Source organism: Bos indicus x Bos taurus, chromosome 13 (genome assembly GCF_003369695.1).
Source record: "Bos indicus x Bos taurus breed Angus x Brahman F1 hybrid chromosome 13, Bos_hybrid_MaternalHap_v2.0, whole genome shotgun sequence".
Lineage (NCBI taxonomy): Eukaryota > Metazoa > Chordata > Mammalia > Artiodactyla > Bovidae > Bos > Bos indicus x Bos taurus.
Genome location: NC_040088.1, coordinates 59,703,374 through 59,716,844, shown reverse-complemented (window position 1 = coordinate 59,716,844; position 13,471 = coordinate 59,703,374). Strand labels below are relative to the sequence as shown.

The 13,471-nt window shown below is 41.5% G+C and overlaps 1 protein-coding gene across 1 annotated transcript in view; it reads right to left on the bottom strand.

The window, feature by feature from the left end:
- PIP4K2A (phosphatidylinositol-5-phosphate 4-kinase type 2 alpha) overlaps positions 1 to 13,471 on the bottom strand; it is a 186,767-nt gene that overhangs the window by 24,512 nt on the left and 148,784 nt on the right. The window contains exon 6 of the mRNA XM_027559980.1: positions 9,514 to 9,552. Coding sequence (XP_027415781.1) covers positions 9,514 to 9,552 — 39 coding nt within the window. The remainder of the gene's footprint in view (positions 1 to 9,513; positions 9,553 to 13,471) is intronic.

Below are 13,471 nucleotides of genomic sequence, written 5' to 3'. Positions count from 1 at the left end.
CAAAGTTTTTAAGACTTCAGCTCCATTGATTCATTTCATTTATCTTTATGTATTACAGTTTAGTAAATATTACTTTGGTTGTTGCTAGCTTTTATAAACAAACTGCCTTATCAGAGAGGCATGATGTTCTCTTGTCAAAGCACGCACGGTCTCCATCAATTACCAATTTTAATTACTTTCACATCCCGTGTCTTTAAGCCTTTCCCAGTGAGCGCCTATAAGCTAGAAGCGGGGCTGGATGGCATTTTGGAGCTGCTGCTCCTGGAGGAAGAGCTATCAGGAACCCCAAGCCCAGAAAGGAGCAGAAAGCATTGATGTCTTCCTTGGGGCTGTTGTATAAACAGTCTTAATGTTTATATAGTGTAAGATACAGTAAGACAGACTATATGTACAGAAGTAACTATACGTCTCAAATGGAGGAAATATGAATTGGTTGTTTTTGCCAACATGGTTTCAAGTCATTTCATTACTTTTCTAACTTTTAAATCAAGATTCAATGAATTGTCTTAGCACCACGTGGTTTTGCGTTATGTGCTTTTGTCAGTGAAATGTGGTGGAATGTCTCCTTGTTCATCTTCATGGGATTAATATGAATTTTTGATAATAAATCCCTTTTTCTTTTTCTTTTTTTTTTAAGGAAGCCCTAAACATTTAGAAGGTTAGGAATGTGCACTGTAGACTGGAAACCTGGCTTTGTCATGTCAGAACTGTGGGACAGGTTAGAGCTTGTCTGTCAAGTAACTTCATTTACACAAAGGAAGTAGCAATAGCCCCCATCTCAAAGGTAGTGATCAGGATGACATGACCAAATTTGTGTAAAATTGAAAACAGGTCTGGCATATAGTATATGCTCAACAAACATTGGTTACTATTAAGTACCTTTCTAAATCCCAGTATATTGAGATTAATAGAAAAAAATACACCCCTCACCACCCCCCGCCCAGGTAAGGTTTTGCCTCTGCCACCAGCTGTGTGATGCAGTGTGAGAAGAGAGGCTCCCGGGTCTTGGGTCTGTCACACGTGAGGTGGAACCGGACTCTGACGGTCAAGGTCCCTCTTGTCTCTGATGTCCACCTCTGGGGAGATGTTTTGAGGAATAGTTTGCATACATTCAGTGTATGATAAGAAGCATCCTCAGAAAACCGGGTTTCTGTTAAACACATTCTGTGATTTCCTGCCTTGTCACAGGAACCTACACCAATAAAAGGCTGCTGAGGGAGGGAGTGGGGCTGTGGTGGGTGCCAGGGGTGCCTGGGAAGCGTGTGGTCCTAGAGGCAGAGATGGGGAGGGACACACAGACGATGAACCGTCACGGCCATGTCAAATACCGTGGCTTTCCTTCACATGCATTCTTGTTTTAGGATTTGGGATTCTGAGGCAATCACCCCATTGGCCGTAACTGTCTTTCTTGGCACTGGTTATTGTCAGAGTAGACCAAGCAAGCCCCTGGAGCTAGAACCTGAAGAGATCAAAATTGGGGTGGTGGTGCGGAGACCGCTGGCTGTGGTCACAGGAGACTAGGGAACAAAGCAGAGCAGTCCCTGCGGTGTAGCGCATGGCATCGCATCCATAGCTTACTTGGGGGCCGGCTTCTTTTGATGATGCTGAGAAAGCCTTCTTTCAATGCTAGTGTGTGGTCCTTTAAACAGCCCAGATTATTTTCTCCTAGCAGAAGATCCCAATAATAGTGAGTCTCCGAGTTTCTCATGGACTAAAACTTAAACACCCACTTGAGTCTTCAGCACCTGGAAGAAACGTTTACATAGCAACACGGAGGCCAACAGTCCGTCATTTCTGCTGCTTTGGGTCAAAGCTGGTGCCTTCAGGGTGATTTACACAGAGGCTGGAAGTGTGGAAATAGAGTCACAGGTGCACAGTAACAATGTAAACTCTCAAAGGAGCCAGCGTTTCCTTTCTCTGCCTCACTTCATTTTTATTTACTAACAAAAACTTCAGTGGAGTACAGTTGGTTTACAATGTTGTGTTGGTTTCAGGACTATGGCACAGTAATTCAGTTATAAATATATTCATGCTTTTTCAGATTCTTTCCCCACATAGAATATTGAGTAGTTCTCTGTGCTATATTGTAGGTCCTTGTTATTAACAGTTATCTATTTTATATACAGTACTGTGTGTATGTTAATTCCAAACTTTTTAATAAGTCCCTCCCCACATTTCCCCTTTGGTAACTGTCAAGTTTACTTCTGAAATCTGTAAGTCTGTTTCTGTTTTGTAAATAAGTTCATTTATATCACTTAAAAAACTAGATTCCACAGGAGTGATAACATACGGTATTTGTCTCTTTCTTTCTGACTGACTTCACTTACCATAATCTCTAGGTCCATCCACATGGCTGTAAATGGCATTATTTTGGTCTTTTTTATGGCTGAATAACATACCACTGTATATATGTACCACATCTGCCTTATCTTCATCTGTGGATGGACATTTAGGTTGATTCCATCTTCGTTATTGTAACTAGCACCACAGTGAACACTGGGGTGCATGAATTTTTTCGAATTACAGTTTTCTCTGAATATATGCCCAGGAATGGGATTGCAGGATCATATGGTAGTTCTATTTTTAGTTTTTTAAGGAACCTGCATAAAGTTCCTTGTTCATAGTGGTTAAACCAATTTACATTCACAGCAACAGTACAGGAGGATTCCCTCCTCTATACACCCTCTCCAGCATTTACTGTTTATAGACTTTTTGATGATGGCCATTCTGACTGGTGTGAGGTGATGTTTCATTGTAGTTTTGATTTGCATTTCTCTGCTACTTAGTGATGTTGAGCATCTCATCATGTTCTTTTTGGTCATCTCTGTATATCTTCTTTGGAGAAACCATTTTTTGATTTTTTTTTCTTTTTAATAGAGCTGCATGAGCTGTTTGTATACATTGGCGATTAATCCTTGTCAGTTGCTTTGTTTGCAAGTATTTCCTCCCATTCTGAGGGTTGTCTTTTTGTTTATGGTTTCCTTTACTGTGCAAAAGCTTTTAAGTTTAATTAGGTCCCATTTTCATTTTTGTTATTATCATTACTCTAGGAAGTGGATCAAAAAAGATATTGCTACAATTTATGCCAGAGTGTTCTACCTATGTTTTCCTGTAAGAGTTCTAATCCAAGAATATGGTATACCTGTTTGTATCGTCTTAGGTTTCTTTCATCAGTCTTATAGTTTTCAAATTACAGGTCTTTTGCCTCCTTAGGTAGGCTTATTCCTGGGTATTTTATTCTCTTTGATGTTATGGTAAATGAGATTGTTTCCTTAAACTCTGTTCTTTTGTTGACAGTATATAGGATTGCAAGAGATTTCTGTTATTACTTTTGTATCCTGCAACTTGACTGAATTCGTTGATGAGCTCTAGTAGTTTTCTGGCAGCATCTTTAGGATTTCCTGTAATATGTCATCTGCAAACAGTGACAGTTTTACTTTTTTTCCAATTTGGATTACTTGTATTATTTTTTCTTCTGATTGCTATGGCTAGGACTTCCAAACTGTGTTGAATAAAAGTGGCAACAGTGGATACCCTTGTCTTGCTCTTGATCTTAGAGGGAATGCTTTCAGCTTTCACTGCTGAGAATGGTATTGGCTGTGAGTTTGTCATCAGTTCAGTTGCTCGGTCATGTCTGACTCTTTGCGACACCATGGACTGCAGCATGCTGGGCTGTCCATCACCAACTCCCAGAGCTTGCTCAAACTCATGTCCATCAAGTTGGTGATGCCATCCAACCATCTCATCCTCATCCCCTTCTCCTCCTGCCTTCATTCTTTCCCGGCATCAGGGTCTTTTCCAATGAGTCAGTTCTTCACATCTGGTGACCAGAGTATTGGAGTTTCAGCTTCAGCATCAGTCCTTCCAAAGAATATTCAGGACGGATTTCCTTCAGGATGGACTGGTTGGATCTCTGCTGTCCAAGGGACTCTCAAGAGTCTTCTCCAACACCACGGTTCAAAAGCATCAATTCTTTGGTGCTTAGCTTTCTTTATGGTCCAACTTTCACATCTATACATGACTACTGGAAAAATCATAGCTTTGATTCTACAGATATCTGTCAGTAAAGTAATGTCTCTGCCTTTTAATATGCTGTCTAGGTTGGCCATAGCTTTCCTTTCAAGGAGCAAGCACCTTTTAATTTCATGACTGCAGTCACCATCTGCAGTGATTCTGGAGCTCAAGAAAATAAAGTCTGTCAATGTTTCCATTATTTATCCATCTATTTGCCATGAAGTGATAGGACCAGATGCCATGATCTCAGTTTTTTGAATGTTGAGTTTTAAGCCAGCTTTTTCACTCTCCTCTTTCACTTTCATCAAGAGGCTCTTTAGTTCTTCTTCACTTTCTGCCATAAGGATGGTATCATCTGAATATCTGAGATTATTGGTATTTCTTCCTATAGTCCTGATTGCAGCTTTTGCATCATCTAGTCTGGCATTTTACATGATATACTCTGCATATAAGTTAAATAAGCAGGGGGACAATATACAGCCTTGACGTACTCCTTTCCCAATTTGGAACCAGTCCGTTGTTCCATGTCCGGTTCTAATGGTTGCTTCTTGATGTGCATACAGATTTCTCAGGAGGCAGGTAAGGTGGTCTGGTATTCCCATCTCTTTAATAATTTTCCACCGTTTGTTGTGATCCACACAGTCAAAGGCTTTGGCATAGTCAATAAAGCAGAGATAGATGTTTTTCTGGAACTCTCTTGCTTTTTCTATGATCCAACAGATGTCGGCAATTTGATCTCTGGTTCCTCTGCCTTTTCTAAAACCAGCTTGAACATTTGGAAGTTCACGGTTCACGTACTGCTGAAGGCTGGCTTGGAGAATTTTGAGCACTACTTGACTAGCGTGTGAGATGAGTGCAATTGTGTGGTAGTTTGAGCATTCTTTGGCATTGCCTTTCTTTGGGATTGGAATGAAAACTGACCTTTTCCAGTCCTGTGGCCGCTGCTGAGTTTTCCAAATTTGCTGGCATAGTGAGTGCAGCACTTTCACAGCATCATCTTTCAGGATTTGAAAAAGCTCAGCTGGAATTCCATCACCTCTACTAGCTTGTTTGTAGTGATGCTTCCTAAGGCCCTCTTGATTTCACAATTCAGGATATCTGGCTCTAAGTGAGTGATCACATCATCATGGTTATCTGGGTCATTAAGATCTTCTTTGTACAGTTCTTCTATGTATTCTTGCCACCTCGTCTTAATATCTTCTGCTTCTGTTAGGTCCCTACAGTGCCTGTCCTTTATTGTGTCCATCTTTGCATGAAATGTTCCCTTCTTGGTGTATCTAATTTTCTTGAAGAAATTAGAATTTGTCGTATATGGCCTTTATTATGTTCATTTCCCTCAATGCCCATTTTAAAATCATAAATGGCTGCTGAATTTTGTCAACAGCTTTTTCTACATCTATTGAGGTGATCATATGGTTTTCTCCTTCAGTCTCTTAATGTGGTGTATCACACCGATTGATTTGCAGATATTGAAGAATCCTTGTATCCTTGGGATAAATCACACTTGATCATGGTGTATGATCCTTTTAATGTATGGTTGGATTTGGTTTGCTTAGTATTCTGTTGAGTATTTTTGCATCTATGTTCATCAGTGATACTGGCCTGTAATTTTCTTTTTTTGTGGCATATTTGGTTTTTGGTATCAGAGTGATGGCCTCAGAGAATGGACTTGGAGTGTTCCTTATGCAATTTTCTGGAAGAGTTTTAGAAAGATAAGTGTTAACTCTTCTCTAAATGTATGTGAAGCTATTTGGCTCTGGATTTTAGTTTGTTGGAAGTTTTAAAATTTGTTTCAATTTTTGTACTTGTGACTGGTCTGCTCATATTTTCTATTTCTTCCTGGTTCAGTCTTGAAAGTTGTACCTTTCTAAGAATTTGTCCATTTCCTTTAGGCTGTCCATTTTATTGGCATATAAGTTGTCTATGATTCTTTTCATTTCTTATGATTCTTTGTATTTCTGTGGTATCAGTTATAACTTCTCCTTTTTCAGTTTTAGTTTTATTGATTTGAGCCCTTTCCCTTTCTCTTCTTAAAGTTTATCAATTTTGTTTATCTTTTCAAAGAACCAGCTTTTAGTTTCACTGATCTTTTCTATTGTTTTTATTTCTGCTCTGATCTTTATGATTTCTTTCCTTCTACTAACTTTGGGTTTTATTTGTTCCTCTTTCTCTCATTGTTTTAGGTAAGAGGTTAAGTTGTTTGAGATTTCTCTTGTTTCCTGAGGCAAGACTGAATTACTATAAACTTCCCTGTTAGAACTGCTTTCACTGCATCCTGTAGGTTTTAGATTGTGGCGTTTTTGTTGTCATTTATCTAGAGGTATTTTTTTATTTCCTCTTTGATTTCTTCAGTGATCATTGGTTGTTTAGTAATATATTGTTTAGCTTCCATGTGTTCGTATGTTTTGTTTTTTTTTAACAGTTGTTTGCCTGTGTTTGATTTCTAATCTCATAACATTGTGATCGGAGAAGATACCTCATTTCAATTTTTTTAGCTTTACCAAGGCTTGACTTGTGGCCCAAGATGTGATCTATCCTGGAGAATATTCCATGTGTACTTGAAAAGAAAGTGTATTCTGCTGCTTTCAGATGGCATGTCCTATAAATATCAATTAAGTCTAATGTGTTATTTAAGGCCTGTGTTTCCTTACTGATTTTCTGTCTGGATGATCTGTCTGTCCATTGATGAGAATAGGGTGTTAAAGTCGTCTAGTATTACTGTGTTATTGTCAGTTTCCTCTTATATGGCTATTACGTATATTGAGGTGCTCTTATGTTGGGTATACATGTATTTACAATTGTTATATCTTCTTCTTGGATTGATCCCTTGATCATTATGTAGCATCTTTCCTTGTCTCTTGTGATGATAGTCTTTAAAGTCTATTTTATGTGATATGAGTATTACTATTTTACCTTTCTTTTTGATTTCCATTTGCATGAAATACCTTTGTCCGTTCTTACTTCCAGTCTCTGTGTGTTCCTAGATCTGAAGTGCATCTCTTATAGACAGCATATATATGGATATTGTTTTTGTATCCATTCAGCCAGTCTATGTCTTTTGGTGGAAGCATTTAATCCATTTACATTTGGTAATTATTACTATTTTTAATTTTTGGCTGCACCCTGAAGCATGTGGGCCTTAGTTCCCCAACTGGGGATCAAACCCATGTCCCCTGCATTGGAAGGTGGAGTCTTAACCTCTGGACTGCTGGGGAAGTCCCTAAGGTAATATGTATGTTCTTATTTTCAATTTGTTAATAGTTTTGCATTTGTGTTTGTTCTTCCCTTCCCCATTTGTTCACTTCTCTTATGATTTGATGACTATCTTTAATGTTGTGTTTGGATTGCTTTTTCTTTTTTTGTGTATGTAGTGTAGAGTTTTGGTTTGCAGTCTCCAGAAGTTTTGATATAGCAGTCTATATATAAATACAAGATTGTTTTAACTTGCCTGTCCCTTAATTTCTAGTGTGTGTCCAATATCCTGCATTGTACTCCTCTCTGCTATAGTTGCTGATTTTGACGTCATATTTGTGTGTGGGTGATTTCCTACCTTTACCCTATGTTTGCCTTTCCTAGTGAGGTTTCCCATTCATAATTTTCTTTTCTAGTTGCCTTTTCTTTTCTGCCTAGAGATTCCTTTAAGATTTGCTGTAAAGCCCATTTGGTGGTGCCAGTTTCTCTTAGTTTTTGCTTGTCTGTGAAGTTTTTGATTTCTCTATCAAATCTGAATGAGAACATTGCTGGATCCCTTCTGGTCTGCAGTTTCTCCTGAAAAATCAGCTGATAACATTATGGGGGTTCCCTTAGGTGTTAATTGTTGCTTTTCCCTTGATGCTTTTAATATTTTCTCTTTGTTGGCTTGGTTACCATGTGTCTCGGCATGTTCCTCCTTGGGTTTATCTTGTACAGGACTCCCTGTACTTCCTGGGCTTGAGTGAGTGTCTCCTTTCTTATGTTAGGCTAGTCCTGCATGACCTCATCAACGCTGCCCTGTCTCTGATCATCATTCCCAGGAGGTTCCCAAGCCCCCTTTCCCAGCTGAAGCCCTCTTTCCCAGCTGAAGCCCTCTCTACAGCCTCTTATGCCGACTGGACGTCTGTTCTGATGCTGAGATGACAATTCCAACTACTCCATCTGCTCCCTTTTCCCACCCACCCCACTGTCCAAACCAGAAACCTGGGAGTCGCCTTAACCCCGCCCTCCCTCCACATACACTCTCTGGCACCATTCACCTCCCTTGTTCACTCTCTGAGGTCTGTGGATTCTTCTTCCTAAATCTCTCTATCTTCTCCCACCCCAGGTCAGGCCACCATCTATTCTGGGTTATTTCAGCAGCCTCTCCAGATGGTCCTGCAAGGTGGCCTCACCTCATCCTCCAGCAGGAGCACCAAGTGCTGCCCATCTGTGTGCCCTTGCTCACACTGCTCTTTCTTCCTCTTCCTCTATCTAACTCCTACCCGTTCTTCAGGTTTCCAATCAGCTCTTCCCAGACGACCACCAAGCCAGATTTAGGTCCCTTGCTACGTGTTTCCTGTCAAAGCACTTAGCACTTGCTACGGTCAGTTCCTATTTAACGTGTGTGTCGCTTTGTTGGACATGTCTGTGTGGTTCATTATTTTAGCCCCTTAAGCTGGGACAGTAACCGTAGATGTTCACAAACTTCTAGATGAATAAGCAAAAGATTTTTAAATCTGTAAAATTCAGACCTAAACTGAATGATACCAGACTGAAAGAATTTAGAAACAAAAACCTTGAGCCCAGCTTCCAAAAGGTTTGGTCAAGAAAAGGCGCCTCAGCATGATGAGGAATAGCTGAGAACAGAGGCACCGTCCATGTAAACACGCCCCGATTTCAGGCCGCTTAGGTTCATGCACAGAAAGCCGCTTTCCAAATTCTTAAGCTGATTCCCGTTGAATCTGTCTAGAGTCCTGCATAATCGACAAAATGTGGTTCAAGTATTACCTAAAGTCCAGTGTCTCAGAGAAAGGTAAGGAGTCTCCTTGTCTGTCCCTAAGTCCTTATACACAAAAAATATTCTAATGGGTCTTAACATTTTATAGTTGGAAAGGAGTTTGAAGCTCATTAAGCCAACATTTTACAGGTGACTATGAAGCTCAACACCGTCATTTTACAGGTGAGAAAACGGGCTCAGGGAGGCAAGGAAACGGACTCAGGGTCACACCTGGCCTGTCAGTCATAAAGTGGGGCTAGGACCCAGGTGCTGAGCTGTACCCGTTAGTTTGGATCATGATGATGGCTGTGTTTTCAAGATCAGCTGTGGGAAATGTTTCACCCACACTTCAAACTAATAAATACTTCATGGTTCAACAGGGCAGCTAACCTGAGGGAGAGAACTGGAGGAGAGTGTTCCTCAGATCGACGAAGAGCTTCCCACCATAGCTGAGGGGAAACAAGAAGCTCAGGGGAGGAGGAGAAGACAGAACTAAGAGGTGCTGGGCCCCACGCCGAGGACCAAGGTGAGAGACGCCAGGCACTTACCTTTTCTTTGTCACTTGCTTCCCTGGCCACTGTAGAGCCCTGAAACAGAGATGATGAAAATAAGCACACACGAGGCACTGGCTTCACGTGAAACCTGCAAACACCCCAGGGCAGAGCGCCGAGCGCTGACTGTGCTCTGTCCCCTCCCTGAGTGAGTGTGCACTGCACCCTCTGTAGGGGTTTCTGGCTCCAACCCTTTCCTTCTTGGTATCACCTGTGCTGTCTTTCCCCTGGTTCCTGTCCTCCTGGTGGAAATAAAAAAACCCAACAGTCATGTGAACGATGCCTTTCTAAACTCAGGGTCAGACCACACTTTCCTCCTTACGTCACCAGAAATGGTTGGTTTGAGGGTCTTCAAAGTACAGTGGGCCATCACTTGGCTGCAGTGACCACTGGGCACCAGGGCCTGTCTCCCATACTGCGTCCTGTAGGTGGGGCATCCTGGCCCCTGACAGCCCATCTCTCTGGCTCAGGGTTCCTGATGACCTTACTTCCTCACTCACCCTAAGACCCAGTGGGCCTTTCTGGCCCCTTTCATGTTGGAGGTTCCTTCAAACACATTTTTACTCACACCCTTTTGTGCCTCTAGGGTGAGCACAAAAGTATAAGTAGAAGAAAACACAGCTTTCGTTGCAGTAGTTCTACTCTACTGCACTGGTTTTCAAATAATGCCCTTGGTTCTGTGTTGTCCAACATGACCAAGTCTGTCTTAGATGCTGATGGAGTGGTAGGGCTTTAGGGTAGAGTTTAAGAACAGAGACTGTCCTCTGTTTGTGAAAGATCTTAATGCAAAAGAAAGATTAGGAAATGAATGGCCAGTAAGTCCCTAACTTTGGTAATATTAAACAACAATGAGCATTCCTCCTCTGTGTTCCTTGGTGGCCGTCACAGTGTCTCATGCAGCAGCGCCCACGTTTGCCGGGTAAATGGCTGGGGAAGGATCACAGCCCAGCACCAGACACCCAAACTATGACCAGAGGTCAGTGGCACAAGCTGCTTGCTTGTCTGTTTATTAAATACACATTTATTGGCCTGGAATACTTGCATTAGCCAGTCATTAAGAAAATGTGTATGTGACTTGGGAAATGTTCAAGTAGCTTCTAGATTGGCCACTCTTAACATTTTTACTCTGTGACCATCTTGCCTTCAAGTAGCTCAGGCATTAGTTAGGGTGTGTGTCACCTGTCGTTCACAGATGGAGACACTCCTCCTGCAGGGGAAAGGGGCCAGGCCTGAGCCAGGGGCTCCCCCATGCCAGTTCATCATCATCCCCATGCTCAGTGTTCCCAGGTCTGGTGGATCTAAAAGACCCTGCTGGGCCAGCCCTGGATGCTGCTCGAAGCTTCTTAAGGACACGTTGGAGAAGCACAAAGCTGCCCCAGCAAGTGAGGATGAACCCTGTGAGTTGTCCGTGAAGGAGAGCCCTGTGGCCAGCCAAGCCCAGCAGCTGTCACTTGCAATGGTTTGTTTTCCTTCCTTTATAGGGTCTTGATTTCAGGCCACAATATCTTCCTTTACACAATGACTGTTAATAAAGAATGTTCCTTTATTTTAAAAGAAGGAAGGGGTGAATACTCGAGTATTAAATACTTATAATACCTGGGTACTGCATTGTAATACTTGAGCAGTTCCTATGCTATGGGCAAAGGGAGGAAATTATTTTTGTATCTTTAACCAAGTTTTTAGTCTTTGTGTTTTTTTCCCCCTCCTTACAATATAATTTACTCTGCTTCTGATTCTCAGTGATGCTTCATCTCTATGTAAATGCAGATCATTAGCCTGGAAAACTCATCCAGATTTAAATTCATTCAGAATTAAAAAAACAAAATTAGAGAAGTCAGTCAAAGCCACGAGTTTGAGCCATGAAATGATGCCAGGCGCCCAGGTTCCCTGACCACTCACGATGGCAAGTACTGGTGAGAACAGAGTTTATTCTATAAGCTAAAAAGGGAGATGAAACCAGGACATCCAAGGTTAAATTAAAACCATAATAGCCAGTCTGTAACTTACATCAAGATACGCTGACTAGATGTCTGCTTGAATGAGGCACTCTTTGAAGCACTTCAGGGGGATAAAGTGGGACCCAAAACAGTTGTCTTTAAGAAACTTATTAGTAGAACGGAAGAGAACGAAAATTCATCCACCTCTTCTTGTATGCATTATGCTGGACGTGACACAAACATATCACACTAATCCTCTCAACCCAGCAAGGGACGTAAACCCATCTCTGTTCTACAGATGAAGGAACTGTGGCTCCTACAGGTTCAGCATCTCGCACCCAGCTAACGCGTAGTAAGACTGGGACATGGGGCTCCTGACGTGGGAGTCAGACCAACAGACAGACCTAGTACTCAACGGGACGAGCTAGTGACACTTCAGAGGGCCTTGTGAGAGAGAGGGTTCCAAAGAGCCCTGAGGGTTGCTGGGATTTCCAGGGAACAAAACAGCTGCGACTTGGAGGTAAGAGCAGACTCCAGAGGTAAGAGATAAGCCCGGAACATCTCCCCTCCCTTAGACCAACATTTCGCAAAGCATAGTTGAGCACCCAGGGGTGCTGCAAAGTCAAAAGTGTCTTTATAATAATGTGGAGACAGTCTCTGCCTTGACATTTACATGGATACTGCAAAAACAACGGTGGGGAAACTGTTGGCAGGTTAGCACAGATCCAGCAGTGGCACCGAATGGTATTAGTACTGAGTCTGTCATACGACACATGAGTATCCTTGAGGAAGCAATGGCATCTGTTTTGTTAAATCTTGACGCTGGATGACGTACCTTCTCAATATTCTGCATAGGGAGTATGCCCAAAGCTCTTTTGTTTATAAAGCAGGTAAGTTTAAGGACAGTCATCTTGGTGATGGTTTTGAGTTATGAGCTGAACTAGTTACTTTTTTTCCAGAAATCATTTCTACATGAAAGGACAACTGGAACCTGTTTATTCCATTCTGGGCATCTGACAGGCACTTGCTCAAAGAGGAACGAAGCTGCTGGCTCAGCTTTGTGCTATCATTTCACAGGAAACCCACTGGTAAAATTTAAGCTTTCAAGTGAAAATGAAAACTTTTAAAAACTTGTATCCACCACTCTGAGCTTGACAGCTTCTCAATATATAAAGGCGTTTCTAATGAGGCAGGTGGTGATATTAATGTGGCTTCTTGACACTGTTTAATGAAACGTGTGAGTATTTGGAAGAGCTCATAACTCGGTAAACCCATTGTTCAGAATGACGAAAGCATGATGCCCTCAGATCAATGCGTGCAAACAGACTGATGGGTTTTATAAAGTTCACTGATGTGATTTCAGATTCCACACTGTAACTCAGCTTTGAGAAATTACCACTTGTCAGGTCTAGGTATGCCATCCAAGAAAAACACCCACAAATTTCTGAAAAAGTTAAAAACCCCTCCCTTTTTCCAACTACATATTTGTGTAAGGTCTGATTTTTTTCATACACTTCAAGTAACATGATAGCAGAAGCAGACAGGACATTTCAGCTCTCTCACCAAGGCAGACATCACAGAGATTTGCAAAGATGTAAAACAATGCCACCTGTCCCACTAAACGTTTCGGTTTGAAAGATACTTTTCATAAAGATATGCTAACATTAATAGTTTTACTATTTTAAAAAACTAAGTTAAAAAATGTTTCTCATTTCTAACATTGTAAGTATTAGTATTAACCTACATATGCAGCTTTTGGGGGTCCTCTTTTAAGAGTGTGAAGGAGTCTGAGATCAAAAAATTTGAGACTGACTGATGAAGACCAGAGGTTGGCAGATGTTTTCTGGAAAGGGTCAGAGGGTAAGTGTTTTGCGCTTTGCGGTCCAAAATGGTCTCTATGGTAACTACTCAACCCTGCTATTATAGTGCAACCACACATGATAGAGAAACCACAGGCATAGTGGGACTCCAATAAAGCTATTTACAAAAACGGCCAAGTTGAACTTGCCATGCAGGCA